Genomic DNA, 20,222 nt, shown 5'->3' on the forward strand with positions numbered 1-20,222 from the left:
AACTTATGTTATTCTACAAAAAAGTTCTACTTTACAGACCAGCAGCAGTATTTTCAGATTTATTTCAGAATTTTTACCTTTCCGGATTCCTCACTCCTACTGAGTATGAGCAACTTAGACTATTGATTTTTTACATAAAATAATTTGCCTTTCCACTATTTCATTTTCTAAGCACAGGTCTTTGGTGTTATTTGCAGCCTTGATTTTGCTGAAAATGATGCAAGAACATAATTAACATGTTACTTACTTCTGCTTCTTTTTATTACAATTAAAGAAAATATTAAATGGGAAGAACTCTAATACTTACATTTGTGATGACACTTTTAACACCTATTCACAACTTGACAAATGGGAAGGATATTACCTGTTTTCATTTTGTTGTTGTTTTAAAATATTTTCCATAATTAAGAAATTCTATTCCCATAGAAATGTACTTGAATAATCTCCTCTATTAAAACTTTAATGATTATAAGCTGCATTATAGATATATATTCATCTACTCCCTTTGTTCATTAATGCAAGTATATGCTAAAAATTGATTTCTCTAGCTGGAAAATTACTCTTCGAAAACAATTTTGCCATGCAGCTATTGTTTGTGGATTAATTTCTATAAACACTTCCCCCCCCTCAATTATTTCCTCTATTTTTTCGATGAGGAAGAAGAAGATATATTTATTCTGAGATTTTATTTGTTTAATGTTTCTTTTGCTTACTGAAACACAGCACTAATCTTGTTATGCTTTACTATTCCCTTGTTTTCATTGTCTAGTCATCTGTATAATAAAAAACAAATCACATGGACAAACCCATTTGTACACACTATTTAAGTATATTCGTATTTTTGAAATAAAAGCTTGATTGCTGCTTTTAAATGGGTGTTTCACACTTATTATTTATCCAGGCGTACTTCTGTATCTTTCTACTAAAGAAAATAATAAACACAGGCTGTAAGGCAGTAGGCAAATGACAATCAATCAGTTGAAAACCAGTGGTAGAGAAGCCCAATACTGGGCAATAAATAGCCTTTCTCCAGTGACTGCTTATTTCTGCAAGTGCCTCAGCAGGTTTTCATCAGGACTGCCCTGAGAGTTCCTATCTGCCTGCAGCACCACAAATGGGGGGAAGTTTCTCAATGAAACCAAGGCAGCATATTCTTTTTCTCTACCTCAGAACCTGGCTTAGCCAAGTGTTGTCCCTGGTGTTCTGAGATGTCAAATGTGCACAGCTGCCACTGACCCCATCCACTGCAATACTTCTAGAGTCAAAGGGGAACTGGGCAGGGAAATTGCCAGTGTGCAGACCTGTGGTTAGAAAAGTGCCACCTTCTGATCCCCACTGCTAAATCTGCTTATTGATACCTGCTGGATGAAAAAAAACAGAGCTAATGCCTTCAGCTGAAGCAATAAAGCAGGACTTTTCTATTTAGTATAAAAAAGACTTAGCCCCTGGATTACAGGGGATGGCTCCTTTTTCCTGCATTCTCTTAGGCCTTACACGTATTGAATCCTTGACTATCTGGCAATCCATCATCAAGGGACAAGATGAAGAGTTCACTGTGTAAACCAGTCTGTGACTCTGTGGCTGGGGTACTGTGCTGGCAAGCCGGTGATAGAAAGCTCAATCCAATCACTACTCAACTCCACAGCTAGCACAGAGCAGTAGTAGTGGCTCTTTCACACATTTCGTGTATGAGCATTATTGTTTGGGCCACAGGTCCTCTCTTCCAGCTACAACTCAAATCCCTCAGTCCAGAAGGTCAGAAAAAACCAGGAGCAGCCCTGTGCCAAGGTGTTTATTCTTGGTTAACTCTAGATATCTTCCTAGATATATTCCTTCAGGATATCTTCCTGATGAGCCCACATAGCATTTGGCACCTCACCTGAGGTGCCATCTACTCTGTGCACTGCTTACACAGAAGTCCAGCATCATGGACTACACTTTGAAGACCAAAAATCTACATTAGCAACACTTGACTTGTAAATAGCCAACTCTTACACACAATATGGCCTGAGGCATCTCAGGCAAAACTGAGCATCCTCATTCAATGGTTTCAAGTATCCCATTTTTGCAAAAGCTTCATAAAATGATCAGAAACTCTGTTTTACCAGACCTAATGGACTAGCAAAAAGCATCTTACAATGACTTGCAACTATATATGGGAGGCAATAGTGCCAGTTATTCAAAGAACCACCACATATATCACAGCTTTAGATATATTTCTTATAAGCCCAGAATCTAAATACTCCACTGTCTTCATCTGTTTAGGTGAAGAGATGTAGTGGTATTACAGAAAAGGAGAGCTGGCTCGTTCACCTCTGGATTCACCAAGGACTAGGTGAGAAAGTTTGGAGGATATTTTTCTGAGGTTACTCTTTTTCCTGCTAATTGTCAGCTGCAGTGTCAGCCACTGAATATAGAAAAAATAATGAGTGCCAGGAATGGTGCAATAATCAGAACTCTGAGCCATCACCCACTGTCCTAATTTTTCTTCTATGCAGGAAGTCAAATTAGCTGACTGTTTTAAATGCTAATATTTGCCCTTTACAAACATTATACAGAAAGACAAGAAAAAAATAATGACACAGAGCTTTTCAAGTATGTGTTTGGCATAATTAGAAAGAGGGAAATCTTAGACTCTGGGCAATCCTTGTGACTTCCCTATGCAACATTAACATTTAATACACAGCACATCTTTCCTCCCTAATTTCCATATAGTGATAATGCCTCTGCAGGGACATACTTTCTTCAGTCTAGCATATTTTAAAGATTACTTTCAGAAGGATGACCTTAATTTCAATTACTGTATCTAAACAGATGGTCAAAGCTTCAGCCTGCTTGGAAACACTGAACACTATTTCCTTCGGCACCTGCTGGCCCAGGTACAAAGCGCACAGTCTGAGCTCCTGGTCTGCAGGCAGCCCAGAGTAACCTCACCTGGGTTAGTGTACAGGTGACTCTCCACAGTTTTCCCAATGCTCTGCAGTTTAACAGCTTGAAGGGACTCATCCCCATGCATGACTGTTGGCAAGCTGCCCAAGGCATCGTGAACCAAATTTGCCACTTCTCTCACATCAAAGAGCTTCAGAAGTTCTGAGTACACTGATGGGAATGAGCTGAGAAACACAGCCTAGGGTAAAAATGGACAGTCAGAACAGTTTTGACATTTATAGAATTTAATAAACTATAGAAATTTAAGTAACTCTAGAGAAATGCCTGGCTTCCAGGGTAGGTAATAGCTTTAAAAACGGTTTTATTTTCAGAATGAATAGCCTCACATTCATTAACAGACTTACACTTGTGACTGCTTCTTTTAAGTAATATTTAATGATCGTTAATTTCTCCCAGGACAACCTGCAAGTTCAACTCAGAACAAAAATATTTATTCTTTAAATACACGTATGCCTCTATGAAAGAAAATTTTTAAAAGGGTGGTAGAATCTAGCTGATATGATACAAAAAATATATTTGTGTTGTTTGGTTTACTTTGTTTTAAGGTAAGTAGTATAACAGCCTCTGTATCTTCCATTTTTCAAATACTGAACACTTTTATTTTGGAGTGGGGCAGCACTGGTAGTCCTGGTTCCCTTCAACAGTCTTTAAAATGGGTCAGAAAGTCATTGATGAATATGAAAACTAAACACAGTAAAAATAAGAAGAACAATGCCAGAGGAAAGAAGCTAAAACTGATATTCCTTTCTTCTACTCTAAATCCTGCTGATTGTGAGAAGTTACTTACACTCACATTGGTGGCAGAGCAAGCTAACATAAGTTAAAAATACTGAGAAAGAATTCTAAATGTGGTTGTTTGTATTCTTTCGTTGTCTTTTTACTCCAGCTGCTTACAGGATAGGAGATGGAAGAACCACCTAACTCTGTTCTCTCTGATTTGCCATTTTCTTGGTGGAACAGTTTTCCACAGAAATTTGGAAAACATTAATTCTTAACAGGATCTTAACCATCTCTGTTTACAGAAATGTGGGAAGAGGATGGTATATTTATGAGCATTTAATGTAGAGTGCTGTCTCCTGTGTTTTGCCTCTACACTGCAGCACTAGCCCATTTTTGTAGTCTCAAGTGAAATAAAGATATCATCTGAGTATTAAACCATATGGTTCATAAAGACTGAAAAATTTTCTGTAAAGCATGAAAACTCTAATAGTAGTTTTTTGTATGGCTCAAATTCTTCAGTGTCAGTGTGGTTAAATTAAGCAGTAAAAACCAAAACAGAAAAATTGTTTTATTTGTATCCATCGACATAATTATTATAATTCAATATAAAATGTCAGCTTTAGGATTATCTATTCCAAGCATATTTAGAAGGTGCTGGTATGAAAATTTCACACTGTAGGATGGAAAGTTGAAAATGCCACTTTGCTCTAGCAAAAATACATTTTCTTTCTGAACAGGCATACATTCTTCACACTGATTGTGGAAAATGCCAACAAGCATAAAACTTACTTGTAGCTGGGATAAAGCACTAGTTCCTTTGCTCTCCTGGGACAGGAAGAAGCGTACTGACATAAGGAGCTCTTGAATACAGCAGCGAAATTCCTCCTCATTTTGTCCACCAGTAGCAATAGAGAATAATCTTCTTGATTGAACTATGTATTTAAAGATATATTCTTGTGCCTATAAATGCCAAAATCAGAGGTAACTCACAAAAACGAACATGCTTATCTCCAAACAGAGCACGTGCAATGATTATATCATTCAAATAAAGAAAAGAATCTGAAACAGGAGTCCATAAGTTAACTTTGATAAATCTCTCTATTGGAACACCAACAAAATTTTAATTTAAAAAACCAAAACAAAACAAACAAGCAAAAACTCAACACCACTTTCTCCTCCCACCCTCCCTCCCTCCCTCCAAAAAAAGCTTAAATTAAGTAGCAAAACTGTTGGAATGCAAATTCAAAATACTGCCCTCTCTTAGTGGCAAGACACCAAAGTTCACAGCAGCATAGAAAAACACAGAAGGGTACCACACTGATATTTTATTTCCAAATTGTAGGACGTGTCCCACATGGGATTCTTGTGTTGTACAACTCAGCCTGATGGCATGTTATGCTCTTCTGATGGTACAAACCAGGGCAACAAGAACAACCACCACAATCAGTAGAATTCCCTGGTGTCAGGACTGAGCCACTAAGTCAGCATTTAGATTCAGGCAGTGCATCTTAATACCACCAGTGTAATCTATATTCGATTCCTCTGTCTCATTCAGTAAGGAACATAGAGCTCCACAGACTAATGGTAGTCAGCCTCAATGGTCAACTTACTGACAAAAGAGAATAATGAATAAACTGACTGCACTGAAAGTCTGCAGCCCCCTAGAATTAGTACTACTCTTCCATCATTTATATATATTCTGCTTCATTCCCTAAGTTAAACCCATGTGTACTGTATGAATACATCATTCAAATACATAATTCAATAATTTTTATTACCTTTAGTACTTCCTGTATGTGATCATGAAGCTCCACCTCAGTGACTCGATCAATATGCCACTTCAGTACTTTTATAAGATCTCTATAATAACACATCAGAAAGTATTACAACACAGAAGTGGGAGAAGGGTTAATTTTGTACATAAAATGCAAACCAATAGCTATCATATGAGAAAAACTGACAAAATAAAAAATAGATCACTAGATTTCACTGATCACCACAGACTCAATAGTACACTTAGTTTTAAGTCTGCTGAAGAGCACCTAATAGATCTCTGAAGAATTGCCAATAATGTCAGCATTAAATACAGCAATACAGCATTAAATATGCAGTAGAATGATTTTAACAGGGATACACCATTTCTTTAACCTAATGATTGATTCTTTTAGTATAGTAAAAACTGTCAGTATTAAGTCAGATAGAAAAAGTACAGACTTCACCTGTATGCAAGTGCTCCTGCAAAATGACTTTCAATGTAAGTGTCCATTACTGGCTTAAAGTGGTGAAACTTGCTGTCCTGCAGCAAATTTATTATGTGAACCTAAATGTGAGAGAAAAAGAAAAAAAACCCAACAATTTTTTCTTGTTTTACTTGGCTTTTAGCTAGTGATAAGCATGATCACAAAATGAAACTTACCAAGCAATCAAATACTTTTGATCCATATTTTTGAGAATTTTCATCTAAAATACCAAATAAAGTGTCTAGTGTATCTTGAAGAAACTTTTGGGAGAGAAAAAGAGTGTTATTAACAAGATACTTCTGTGACATACATTATTTCCTTCATATCATCTAAAAGTATGAAAAGGTATATACCTTCACTATTTCTGAACCATCAATTTCTTTTAATTTTGAGAGGCAACCTGCAATTTTGTCTGGGTGGGTTCTCCACTTCAGAAGGTCAAGCATATCTCCTGCAAAAACAAAATGCAAGATTAAAGTTGGAAGCAAAGCAGTATTTCATATTTTACATTTTACTATTACAGTCCGCTCAGCAAAATTTGGCATCATTAAAACAAAAGTAAACACCTTCAGATTTGCTATAATATGATCTTTCCAAGAACACATTTTCATTCCATTCCGTAATTGCTCCACCAATACAAACATAAGAACGTGGTACTGGGTCACTAAAATCACTCTCCTGCGGCCACTCTATCATGCAATCTCATTCAGATACTGTCTTAAATAAAGCAATTATTTGCCCTCTCTCATGCCATTGAAGGATGCCTTCCAGAGGTACTCTCTGAAAGCTAGAAACAATTTCCTAATTGCTAGCTTGACTGTATTTGAAGCACTCATCTTTCTATGTCTTTTTAGAGGCATCAAACACGATGCCTCTAAGATCCCACTTGATTAACAAGTAAAAAATCTCTTCTGGAAAATGAACTGTTCTGAGCTAAAAAATACCTGAGTATGTCCAAACTTCCTCCAGTTTTAAATCCCTGTCCTTCAGCTTTCTTAATCAAAATGATAACTACATTACAGATAAGATTACACCATTTTCTACATCATTAGCAAGCTCATACAGCTCTTGTAAACACCTGACATCTATGTTCTAGAACTTGAGTGTCTTTTAGACATATTAATGTCACCAATATGAATTCAGCTATTCAGCTCCCTGGATAAAGAAGAATCCCCAGGAGTCTCCACCAGGATATCCTGCCTTTTCTACCATTAGAGTCAATCTAATTTCTATTCTTTCTTATTATTTAAATCAAAGTTAAAATGCTTTGCTGTATAATATTTTGATTTTGTCCCTCTCAACTGATGAGACCTTTCAACAACATATTAGCAGAAAATTGTCTGAAATTTCAGTGAAGTTACTCTCATCTCCACATCCTTCCAGTCCTTTAAAACAGAGATAAATCCCAGAGATTTCTTCATATCTAGTAGTATTTTCCATCTGCTCAGGAAGGAAATTCCTTTCACTATAGTGCAATCTTCCACTTCTATTTTAACTTTTATTTGCCTATTTGAAAATTCTTATTTCTAATCTATATGTTTTCTTATGTGCTGCATTGCTGAACTGCTGCATTTCCTCTTGATAGTAAATTTAAAAAAATTGAAAAGAAAGATTAAGAAGTTTATTCTGGCATGATTTTTCTTTGATAAACTCATCTTACAGCACATCTGAATTAGTTACATATTGATTTTTCATCCATGATTTCTTGTAAATGTTTCCATAAAATTCATCATGGACGGATGGCCCAATGAACGTATCTGCCCTTCCACATATCTTAAATGTAAATTCTACATTTAATAGTCTTTGAACACATGTTACTGCTTCACATATCTATTAAAAAGCCCACCTTGCTATAAGATTGAGAATTTCTTGTTCCATACCATTCAATATCCTAAAATAGTTTTGCAAACTTGGCTTGGTTTTTCAGCAGTTTTTCCTTGCTGAACTCAGACACATCTGCAGAGCTCCTTTCAAGCTGTATTCAGTAAAAGCTACACATATTTTTGATTCTTAAATTAAATAAATTCCAAATCCCTTTTATATTCGAGTTTACTACTGCCACGCTTCACTGACCAGCTTTTCAGAAATTCTCAGTGCCTAGTGGTTTGAAGCAGAAAACCTTAATCACCATCCAACCCTTCCATCAGTTTAAGCTGCAGTCTAGCTGATCACTGCGCTGCACTGTGTTAGAGGGAGCCAGGGTTTCTGAAGTGTTCTCAGTAGTTATTAAAGTAAGAAGTTAATAGCAAGTTTTCCTCTTGGTTCAGCATCTTTTTGGCTGCTTTCTACCACAGACTGTTTTCACACTCAAGTAATACTTGAACAACACCCATCTTTGTGTCATCTCTTTCCTGGTTTGCTCCAGGGAAGTTCCTCTATCCCACAAAAAATTAAGTAATAATTTTTACTTTATTAACACTAAATAAATCTCCACCTATATTCAAATTTTGCCATGGATGTTAATGGCAAATAACCAACATAAGATTCCACAAATATTTTGCTGCCTTAATTGCTTTTGATGGACACAGATTGTTTTGATGCATTTATGTGTTACATTTTTGTTTTGCTTCAAGCTGTGTTGGCATGGAAAAAAGACATCCTTGAGTTGCACTGAGTGCTGAAGAGTCCCACACATGCATCAGAGACGCATCCCAAAGATCAAGGACAAATTATAGCTCTTATTATTCTTTCTGTCAGGAATTTTTAAGAAACAAGATTTACAAATCCAGTGAACTACATTTGTCTTTCAGATAATTCAATGTACTTCCACACTTTAAGCCTCAGCTCAAGCTGACGAGTAGCAAGATTAGCTCAAGCTATAAATTCAGAGCAGGAAAAACACTTCTTTATAGGTTTGCTGGAGGAACTTGATAGAAAATAGTTAACACTCAATATTAGGGATTTGTTGGGGGATTTAAAAAGAAAAAGAAAGCAAATGTAAGACACTCACTTCAAAGGATTTATTTCAAGGGAAGTGCTAAGGAGGAAAGACATTCTAAGATAACATTAGCAAATAGCCCAAGCATAAATGACATGAATAGAAAATCTGACGTGAATCACAAGGGGAACGGATAGCAGTGTGTAATGTATTAAGAGACATGAGAATATAAAACTGTTCCCAGAAATAGGCCCACTAGGAAATCCTAGTTTTGGAAAAGGGAAAAAGTCACTGGTGATGAGTAATTTTGTTGAAGAATAAAAATATTTCTAATGCATTATCTTCATCAAGGCCTGTATATTTAAAACAGACTACACCTGACCTATTATCCCTACCAAATAAAACATGTCCCTTCTCAAAGCATGTAATTTAAATCTAAAGAGCTAGGTTTAATAGAAAGTTTAGAATCATGAGTTTAAGGAAGTGGTTTGGGATGATTTTCCATCTCTCTCATATAAGTCCTGAGACATCAGAAATTGACTTGTTATGACACTACTACACTTCAGAAGGAAAAGACTGAATTTCAGAACTGGCAGTCAGCATGTCTCTTCCAACAGGCTGCTTCTGTGGTCACCAACACTTCCTCCATAACTAGAGTTATTTGGAAAGCTGCCCAGAGCTACTTGTGTTCTATTGATTCACTGGGGTTTTTTTGGTTTTTTTTAATGCAGCTAGAAGGACTACACCTCTGCCATGCTGTATGGTGTGCTGCTCTGCTGCTGAACAGCTGCTGACTAGGGATGCCCCAGTCAGTGCTGAGAAACAAGTGGATGCCAACAGCTAAAATATTCAGAGTTACTGGAAGGATCCTGACCCTCTTTCAGCCAACAATCCCTGCTATATGTCAAAAACTAAGACTGTTTTAGTAACTACTCAGTAGAAAAATACTGTGCTCTCAATCACTCTTTTGAGTTTTATAGAGTAATGAAAAATAACTACCCATCTAAGAATATAATAAAAAAAGCTAGTATAGTTTTTGCTAATATTAACTGATTAACTATCCAGGATCAAAAGGAAAAGAGAAGGAAAAACTAAATACAGAAAGATTAGATAAGGATGCATTCTCAGCCATGATGAACGCACAGACTCCCCTGGTTAGAAGGTCTCTAAAAATCGTTTGGAAATAATCCTAATAGCCCCTCCAAAGTACCCAGTGTAAGGAAGTTATGGATCCCAACAACTAGGAGTAAGCCTCCATCCCCCAGTCCCCATAATTTTAATATGCATGAGAGCTGATGGCATGTGGGAACAATCAATGAGAGAATGACAGCTGAGTAAAATTTCCCAGCAAGCGAGTAAAGCTGCAGCCTAATTCAGTCACACCCTTTACAAGTCTGGGTTTGGGGTCCTTCCCCACCCCATAGCCAGACAACAGAATAATTTTTAATTCATTTTCAGACTGAACATTGTTGCTTGTAAACAATGGGTGGATCTCCAAGACATCCAGAAAAAATCTCCAAAATTAAAAAACAAATTAAAAAATAGCTAGCAATTTTCAAAAATTCCAATAAAATGTTCACTAAAAAAATTAAATACACAGATCTTTTTAATCCTGTGTTTTTTAATACATAAGCTACATTCTCTCAGGGATAACTGAAGTAATGCTCACATGACCAAATATCCACATGCTTTGCTCTATGTTCATTTTCTGAGCATGCAATAGATTTTGGCAAATTTTTGTTTAAAAGAATGGGGATTTGGAAACTCACCAAGATGAACTTCCCAAAGAAGATCCTTCGAGAAAATATGAGCCTGTCTATTGAAAATATTTCCACCCTCTGAAGTACTGCTGAAATAATTGTTAACTCTTTCAGAGCTGAAAAGGGGATCAATATTATTCAGATATTCTCCACCCTCTTACTCAGAATATGGTTAAAAATAGGAGGAAATTTTATGCCCTGTGTCACACATCTACTTAAAATAAGTACAAAATAACTTCTGTACTGTAAATAAAAATTAGTACTAGAACCCCAGACAACAGGGAACTATTTATCAGTGAGACAACTTGTAAATTCCAGGCAGCACTTTTATGCATGTGTAAGTACCAGGAGATTAATGTAATTTCCTAAATCAAGGCCTTTAACTGAAGCAAATTTAGTCTCTGATTCCCTATTATCTACCTTTGGGAAAATCTTTCACTGAGTAACTTTCATTACTAAGGTAATTGCTATGAAAATATAAAATGGGTGTGTGCAAGGAAACAAGCCACTTACTGGTTGCACACAGTTCTGTTTTGCACACTTGCTATTAAAGGGTGAAAATTAAGAGCACTATTTCAACTTAAAAAGATGCTCTAGTTTTTGTTAAATATCTTTAACCAATTTGCAGGCAGTTAGCAATTTTGTCATCATACACAGAAGACGGGTAAAGTCACAGATATTCACACACAAAAGAGATCAAAGTAATAATATAAAATTGTGGGTCTATCAAAGAATGGTCAGAAACACATTACCAAGCAAATACACAATATTTAGAAATTTTTGGAGAACTGTTTCACAGTTTTTTTGTTTTAGTTACACAGAGATCAGTTATGGCAGGTAAACAAAAACCTCAAGAACTTTATACATAACACTGGTTAAGAACTCTACACAGAGCACTGGTAGAGTGTGTAAACGCATGTATTTAAATCTGCTGCTCCTTATAGCCAGTGTATAAACTGTTTTAAGTAGTAACAAATGTTTGTTGGTTTGAAGAGAAACAAAAAAAGCAATACATGCCTAATTAGAAACAAACTGCTAGAGTCTACAGCTGACAATAAGTATTTAATAAAAAATCTACAACAAACAGATTAGGAGGTTTTATAAAGCAGCTGGGTTTTGATAGCTGATTCCAGAAGTGCTGCATTTGATTCCAATATCATGGTCATCTAAAAAGCATTCTTGAACTACTTAAAAAGAGTGGTTCATCATGATCCATTTGTTTCCATCTGGATATAAAAAAATTATGAAGAAAACCAGTTCACAAAATAGATAGAACATAAGCTATTTTTGAGTACATCCATGCTGGCTTGGCATGGAAAAGACTAGCTACTGCACTCACTTCAGCTCAACATGTTTTAAATAATCAACATATCCTACCATTTTGTGTGAGTTTGGTGGAGCAGAGAAAGGACGTAATCCAGAAGGACTCCTTAGTGGTTTTTACCGCTTGGCTGTTGTTTCCTAGGGATATTCCCTTTGAAAAGGGGAGTTTGAGGTAGCGACCAGAATCCTGAAGGTTTGCGTTTTCTTCACACTGTGGAAACAAACCAGTTAAAATATCTGTACTGCACAAAACAATTGACCAAATCTCTAAATTATATGAATCATTGTTTTTCTGTCAGAAACTGAAGAATTTCCACTTTGCCTGTTGCAACTTTGGTTTTAGAACATAGCATTCCAATTTAACAAATTTGCACAGGTTACATTAAATTAATAGCTACAGATTTTCATGTTGAAATCTAAACTTTACGTGGGAGCACATAAAATCTGCTGAACAAAGTGACAGTTCTTATATGTGGAAAGAGAATTCCACAAAATTAAAATAACTTACTTTTGTGAAATTCATTATAACACAAGGTGATATAATAGTAAGAACTTAGGAAAACCAATGCACTGAAACACATACCTAGATTTAATTGCAGTTTATATCAGGAAGGTAAATATTAAACAATCAGCAATGGATAGTTTAATGGTGACAAGATTATCATTTATTTGATAATCAATACAGACTTTCAACTTAATGTCTCTGGGCATTTAAAGTAGGTTCCAGTGGAATCATTACTACTAATGACTGCTAATTCAAATTACCTTGTGTACAATTAGTTCATGGGTGCCATCTGGCAGAGTCCTCCCATTTTCCTGCATCAGGGGCACGAAAGAAAAGCCAAACAACTTCTTCTCACCCTTTTCTTTTGCTGAAATGCATGTATAAATAGCAGCAGTTCAAGATAATAGTATACCTTATAGACAAAATAAATGTATACAATGCAACATAAGAAAGTACACCAGAGCTGCAGCTAGTCAGATGAAGGTTATCTTGAATTGCTGTTCCAATTTGCACATCCTTTTTTATCTCACTTTAAATCAGAAGAGAGTATTCTGAAATAATTTAGTTTACATTAACAACAAATAATGTAAGCCACAAAATATGCAATCTTAGCAAGATATAGAAGTTTATCCTCCTCTGTGAAACCTGTCTTTCATGCCTTGGAACACAGAATGTGGAACCAGTCAGCAATTTTTACCTCAAAATCATGTCTAAAACATTTCATAATGTTTTAAAAATTTTAGAATTTTGTTAGTAAAAAAAGCATTACAGAGAAAGTTCATGCAGCTGTCTCTTCCCTGAGGTGTTATGGAAACTCGTGTGCTGACTACAGCCATAAAGGGGAGGACTAGCAGAAGTCATGAGCAGCACTCACTGGAACAGTGCCGGAATTCACAGCGGATGTGAGCTCCTCGGAACTTATCCACAGGAATAGGAAGTTTCAGCAGCTCAGCCCACCTGGGGCCATTGTTATGATAAAGCACAAAAGAATGGTACTCGCTGGCTGGTGGCTCTCCAGAGCCAAATGAGATAAAATCCTAGCAAAGAAAAATATGATTAAGGATAGATTAGTTCACTGGTAAAATGTCATCAAGGACTGCTCTTCCAAGGAAGACTATTTAATGTTTACATTCATATCATAAATGCCATTATCTTGTAACCCTCAAAAACAGCAGCACTTTTTTTTTTATATTTGCAATTAGAAATGGCAAGAATCATTCACATAATTTAGAGCAGAAGTGTTTATCGGGGGTACTGGGTGATCAGGGAGGTTTAAGCAACACACGTGTTGTGGATTCCCACGACAAAACACAGTCCTGTCAATGTTATGCCCCAGAAACAGAATGGAATTGAGACCAGAACAGCCCAAGCTCAAGATCCTCAATCATCTGAAATATGCCTGTAACCCTGGCACTATCTGTGGTATGTCCCAGCATTGGAAAATAAATGTGGGTTCTGTGATCAGGAGGAAGCAAAATGTTGGCTGCCTTTACAACACCCATGATGGACTCCCCATAGCAAGGTAGACAAATGGATTTGTCTAAAGTCCTGACTTGGGGGTATCTATTAATTCTCTGTGGGAAAGGTAAGGTGTAGCTTTTGCAATTATAACCTCAATATCATGTTTTTGTTTAATAGGTACACACACACTTATGTTTATATATAAAACATTTCTATATTGGATGCTATGGATCAATAAGCACAATTTCACTTCAGATACACAAACAGAAAATTTGAGCCAGGCTTTCTTCATTGTGTTACCCCACAAACCATGAAATCATGAAAAACATATGAAAATACCACTTTCAAATTTAAAACAAAACAAAAACCACATAAAAATATGCGAGTAAAAGTTTGAATGTGAACAGAAATCTTTTTGGTATGGAAAATTTTGGGAAACAGTCATCTATTAATAATTAAAATTTAAACCATTGCCTGTTTGTAAGCCGTCACCAGCAGCATACAAAAAAATTTGAAGAAGAGAAGGAACATTAATTTATTTTTTTAAATGATACATGGTGCTGATTTCTGCAGCAAGAATCCCTAATTTATTAAAATCAGACACAAAGAATTCACAATTATCAAGAAAAGTTGTTCTGTGTAACCCCAATAAAAATTGGCATATTTCTAAGAAGAATTCTTAGGAAATACAAATTTTCCCAAACTCAATCTTGCTTCAACATTTTCCAACGTCTTAATGGAATCATCAGTTATTTGGTTGGCAATTTTATGGGTTTATCCCAATCATGTAATCCATCACAGAAATAAAACAAACATGTATTAAGGTTTTATATAGAAATTTTAGAAATGTTTTAAGCAAAGTGGAAACACTTTGAATACCTAAAGAAAGCAAAAGATAAACATGTCCTTTCCAAAGCATTTTTGTATTCTTCAATCAGTGTCACAAAAGAAGACTTACATATGAAAAAGTGTATCAAAATTAACTACATCGAGGAAAAACATAAAACAAAGTTACCTTTAAAATTTGACCACTGCTGTCCACCACATGCATTGTCACTTCCACATTTCTGGCCACACTTTTCCCTCCTTTCTCAAATTCGCCTCTTTCTACAGTGATATATAAATCATTCCTCATTTCACCTATCAAAAAAACCAAACAGAACAATGTGTCCAAAAGTCAGTCCAACTTGTTTACTTTTGCTTTCAGTACTTCAGTAGATTTTCATTTTATCTTACAAAGGATAGTGCTGCACCCACAATTTAAACTATAAAACCAAGAAAGAAAAAGATCTTCATCCCTCTCAAAACCCAAAGATTATTTGCCATACTAAACCAATTCTAGGGGCTTCTACTAATTTGTTGGGTCTGTTTGGTCTTTTCATTGGCCCCTCGAGCTATACTGAAGTCAGTGTCTAGTTCCACCTCATTTAATTCTTCTTCTAATCTAAGGCAATATTAATGTATTTTCTTTCGCCTGTAATTGTTACAGTTCTCTGTTTAATTAATTACAACTTTTTTTCTGCTTAATCTTAACAGGAAATATATTATTTTGCAAAAGGAACAACGAAGAAGTTGGTGTTCTTTCCATTAGAAGGGCAGTCTTCTCAGATTATGAGCATTACAATTTGTAATCAAAAAAATCTCTATATATTTTACATTAATAGGGTGTTCCAAAGCTTTTGAGGAAAAAGTTTGCTTAGTTAGTTTATTTTTTGCTTGTTGGAAAGGCTTCTGAGAAATTAGACTCTTCATCAGGACATTTAAACTACAAATCCAATACAAACACCACCTAGGTACCATATGGTGTGCTCAAGGGCTGTTAGCATATCTAAATTTAAATTCTTTGCACGTTCATGCAGTATCACACTAAGTAGTCTGTCAGAACACAAACAGATCACATGGACTAGATCAATAGTAATTTTATTTTAGTTTCAGTTAACACAAATTGCAAAGTTTGATGAAAAGAGGAAAGAGTGGTTGCAGTGGGGACTGGACAGGGGGAAAGCAGTACTGGTAGTGACTGAAGTGCCATAGTAGGGAAGCCCCTGTTCTGTTTAAAGATCCTGAATCTATTTGTGAAGAGTGTAAACGAATCCAGCTCTTGAACAAAATTACCAGAACTACTTTGAAGCAATTGAACATTCCTTGTGAAAGGCAGAACAATGAAGGATGAATAGCATCATAATTAGGAGAATTTTCTAAAATTCTTATTTCTGGACTTTGTTGAAACAGAAATTGAGAATATATGCTTTCATCTAGAGAAATGCAAGTTTAGTGAAAAGGGAATATAATCTTTTAATAAGGCAGATTTTCACTCAGCACTGCTGAAAGTGTGATAGTTTAGTATATTTATAGGTGTGCCACTTGGAAGGCAACCATGGGATGTGTACTTGTATTGTGGGTAAAATTAATTATAATATATGTAACATAAATAATTAATGCATCTTCAATTTCTAGCTTCATTTTAATTTCCATGTAGAATTTGACTTGCTTGAACTTTCCTCAATACTCTCATGTTTCACATTCCTTGCATTTTACTGCATGCAACTCTCCAGTGATTTTTAAGTAACAGAAACAATGATCTTGCTATAGTCATCTAATATTTTTATAATATTATTACATCACTGGATGCAAAATAATTAAATGATTCCTCCAAAGCCCAATCTAAATGACAAAAGAAGAAATTGCCATATCACAAATGCCTCAAGACCCATGCCCATAAACAAGGAGAGAAATCTGCCATTGTATTACCTTATTATCAGTTACCTCCTGAAACAATCATGGGCAGAGGCTAGAATACAGCTAGACAGAATCAATAGAACAAATACAAATAGTATTCACAAAATACAGGTAGTATTCATTTAAGAGTGTCTGAAGTCAAGGATGAAAGAGCTAAATTACTAATAAGTGAAAGCAACCACCAGATCAGGCTCTGGTTCCTGGTGGGAAACAGGTTTAAAATAAGCAAAAGATGATGGTTATTCAGGTGATGGACTTGTAAGGAAAAAAAAAAAAACCAAAAACAAGACCAAACACAAAAGCAATCTAAAAACAGAACCCAAACACAAACCCAAAGCTTTCCAAAGGATTTTATGAATGTAAGTAATGTAAAATGATGAAAGGAAAGGAGTGGAGAAATTGTGGAAAAAGGATCAGCTACAGGATATGAAAATGGCAATCATAAGGACTCAGGAAATCCCTTGAGTTGAAAATAGCTGGAGGCTGGGACAGCATCAGGGGGTAATTACCATACTCTTATGTGCATACTCAGCTTTTACACAAATGCCATTTTTCCATCCTCCTTAACAGAAACTCTCACTCCAAAAATTGAGATTGTCTATATAAATTAAGTTAGGGCATTCTTTTGTGGCTCCACCTCCCATAAAAAACATTCCAAATCCTCTATAAAGCATTCAAACATCAGCACATTGCTGAATATATCTATATTCCTTTAACTGATCTTTCTTATTTATGGTAACTCTAATTACACATTTGATTATAAGAATATGCATCATTTTTCTGTGGGATCTTTGCCTTTACCAGTACACCAGATGGATTAAATCACTCCTTGTCACTAAGGTAGTCAATTACAACCATAAATAGCACTGAAAGGCCAAGTCCGGCTGAATACCAGTTCTGAGGTAGAGTTTGGTGAGTACAAAAAGTATCTTCAGCTAAACTATCTGCATGACTCAAATAAATCTTACAGGTGTATGTGTACTGAGACTTTACAGTGTTACACTTCACCAAAAGTGAGGAATCAACACAGAAATAGGAAGGGCACATTTCAAACAGCACAGTACATCAGATTTTAATTACTGGTTGAAAACATACCAACAGAATTAAATCTCTTTTAGACAAAGGTTTAGATGAGATGAAAAAAGCAACACACTATTTCCCGCCCATTTCTGTGCTGAGAAATACAGTGTCTCCTTCTCCAAGGAAGAGAAAACATCCCATGGCTGTTTTCAGCATGAAGTTTGGTACAGGAATAAACAACTGAAAACAATATCAAAAAATGTGTTGAGCTTTCAAAGTGACAAACCTACCTCCACCTATAATGACACTGAGTGGTATGAAAGATCTAGAGCACTTGAAAGCATTTGTTTCAAAACAAAGGGCAGCTCATTTCTCCCTGCTCTGATGGAGCATTTCCATTCCCTGGCCCTTGTTATGACAGGTGACTTTCACCTTTCTGAATTTAGGGCATCCAGACTGTGACATGAACATGCAGAGATCAAACTCAGATAGTAACATTCTTAGCCAGAGTCAAATCCCATCGTAAATCAGCTTTGTCTAGGACTGTCAGTTTTCTGGGTAAGAAACAACTATCAAATAGTGAATCATACATGTTTAAAATCATTAAACATTTTCTGTGAGCTAAACCACCTAGGTCTCCTTAGAAGTCAAAGATACTTCATGCAGGTTAAGAGCTGAGTCAACAGAAGCTAGGGAAAAGCAAATTAAAGAAGCCTTGTTTTGCATTTCTGTGTTATTTGAATGATGTCACTGCATAAGCAGGTGTTTATCTTGGTAAAGCTACTTTCTAGACACTATTTCAAGAAAAAAATGAGGTTAACATGTTACAACCAGCATAGATGAGACAGAGAATTGCTGTACATTGGGTGTGAGATGGTAAACAACAAAGAAGAAATAAAAACGTTGGTGTTGGTCCCTAGGAGAGTAGGAAGTAATAAGCTGTTTCTTGGAAAAAACAGAACTGTGAGGATCAAGGAGTGTGTCTAGGGAAGCTGTTTGTTCATCTGACAATCATGCAATTGAATGTGTTGAAAAGGGTTATATTCTGTCCTAATTACAGAAGCGACCCAATAAGCCAAACACTTTGGGACTTCTTAGTTAGCACCCTATGATTTCACCTTTTCACCAAAAGCAGGCTGACAAATTCCTACAAGAGTTTCTAATATTAAGTAAGGGTTAAAGCCATATGGAAACTGAAATTCCACAGAACTTAACAACAACAACAAAGTCAAGCTGCACTGGTGTGAATACAGACATAACATTTTGATGTAGCACAAGCTTTCAGTGCACATTCTGCATGGACAGCCACTCTGGTACGTGAATTTAATTGTAAATGAAAGGTGTTGAATTGAAATGTCTGAGTTGCTGAATAGAAATGTGTACAGCACAGCATTGGCAGTATCTGCCTCATTGTATGGTACTGCCAATACATCACAGCTTTGATCTGGCAAAATTATCTTGAAAGTACTCTCCACGGGCCAGGAGAGGAAAAACCCCAAACCCCTCCTGTCCTAGCTGTAGGTGCTTACCAGGTACATTATAGCTCAAGAATTCTGCCCTACAAAGAAGCAAAAGCTTCATGACTTCAATCCAACTAGCAATGAATTGTACCAGGGCAGAACGGGGGCGAGAGACAGACACCTGATCAGCATCAATTACATGCAAAGTCTAATATTAGGAACAAGAGGAAAGGCCAATTAAAGTCAAAAACAACCACAAGAAGACTGCTGGAGGATGCAGTTAATGGGGGTCAGCCTTCTTCAACCTGACAACTATAAACTACAAATATTCAATAAGCAGTAAAGAGAAAAGAGCCAGAAGTAATTTCCAGGCTGGAGACAACAATGTATGCTCAGGGACCTATTATGCCCACTTCAGTTTTATTATGGGATGCCTCTGCAGCCTCCCTTTCCTTCATGGGTTGGAGGCTCCATCATCACTATCAAGGACCTGGGTACAAGCACTGGTCTCCTGCTGCTCCCAAGTTGGACCTGTGTGTAAACTGCACCAAGCCCAGAGAGGCTTAACTGCACCCACTGAACCTCAGGTGATGGAAACAACATCAGGAAAAAGCCAGATCAGTACAAGCCTCAGGAGAGTCTTTGTATGAATCTATCACTTGTACTGTTATTTTTATAGAAACATTTGCACCTAACCTAAGCATCAAAGCAATGATCTTTAATCACAAAATTGTTTTTAAACTTACACTGACAAATCTGTGAGTTGCAACTGCAACATGTATATTATAATAAGACTTTTCTCATATTTCAAACATATTTAGAACTGCAGAATCTCTTGTAGCATATTAATATGAAACAAGGTTTTAAAGCAGAAGATAGCTGTCAAAGATCAAAGGTAGTGTCTTTGTTAGAAACAGGAATTTATTTTGCCAGTTATCCTCAAAAAGCTTTCTAGTGAAATAAATTTCAATTTTATTATTTAGTAGGGTAACAAAACACAGCATGACTCTATTTGAACAAGCATCTCTGATAGTTACTGCTGTCCTGACAACAGCCACTAATTTAAAAATAAGTATACAGACCTCACTAGGAGCTTTTGTTTGGAACTGCTTTTTTGAAAGCTTTGCTCAGAACTGTAGGACTTCTAGAATCATGAATTGCAAAAGA

At 36.1% G+C, this 20,222-nt stretch overlaps 1 protein-coding gene across 1 annotated transcript in view; it reads right to left on the minus strand.

Annotated features, from left to right (window-relative positions):
* Positions 1-20,222, minus strand: part of DOCK4 (dedicator of cytokinesis 4) — a 140,014-nt gene that overhangs the window by 64,101 nt on the left and 55,691 nt on the right. The window contains 10 exon segments of the mRNA XM_031061386.1: positions 2,935-3,127; positions 4,459-4,629; positions 5,448-5,529; positions 5,889-5,989; positions 6,086-6,169; positions 6,263-6,360; positions 11,925-12,081; positions 12,636-12,742; positions 13,250-13,412; positions 14,852-14,976. Of these exon segments, the coding sequence (XP_030917246.1) occupies positions 2,935-3,127; positions 4,459-4,629; positions 5,448-5,529; positions 5,889-5,989; positions 6,086-6,169; positions 6,263-6,360; positions 11,925-12,081; positions 12,636-12,742; positions 13,250-13,412; positions 14,852-14,976 (1,281 nt within the window).

This window comes from Geospiza fortis, unplaced genomic scaffold, assembly GCF_000277835.1.
Source record: "Geospiza fortis unplaced genomic scaffold, GeoFor_1.0 scaffold429, whole genome shotgun sequence".
NCBI classification, from domain to species: Eukaryota; Metazoa; Chordata; class Aves; order Passeriformes; family Thraupidae; genus Geospiza; species Geospiza fortis.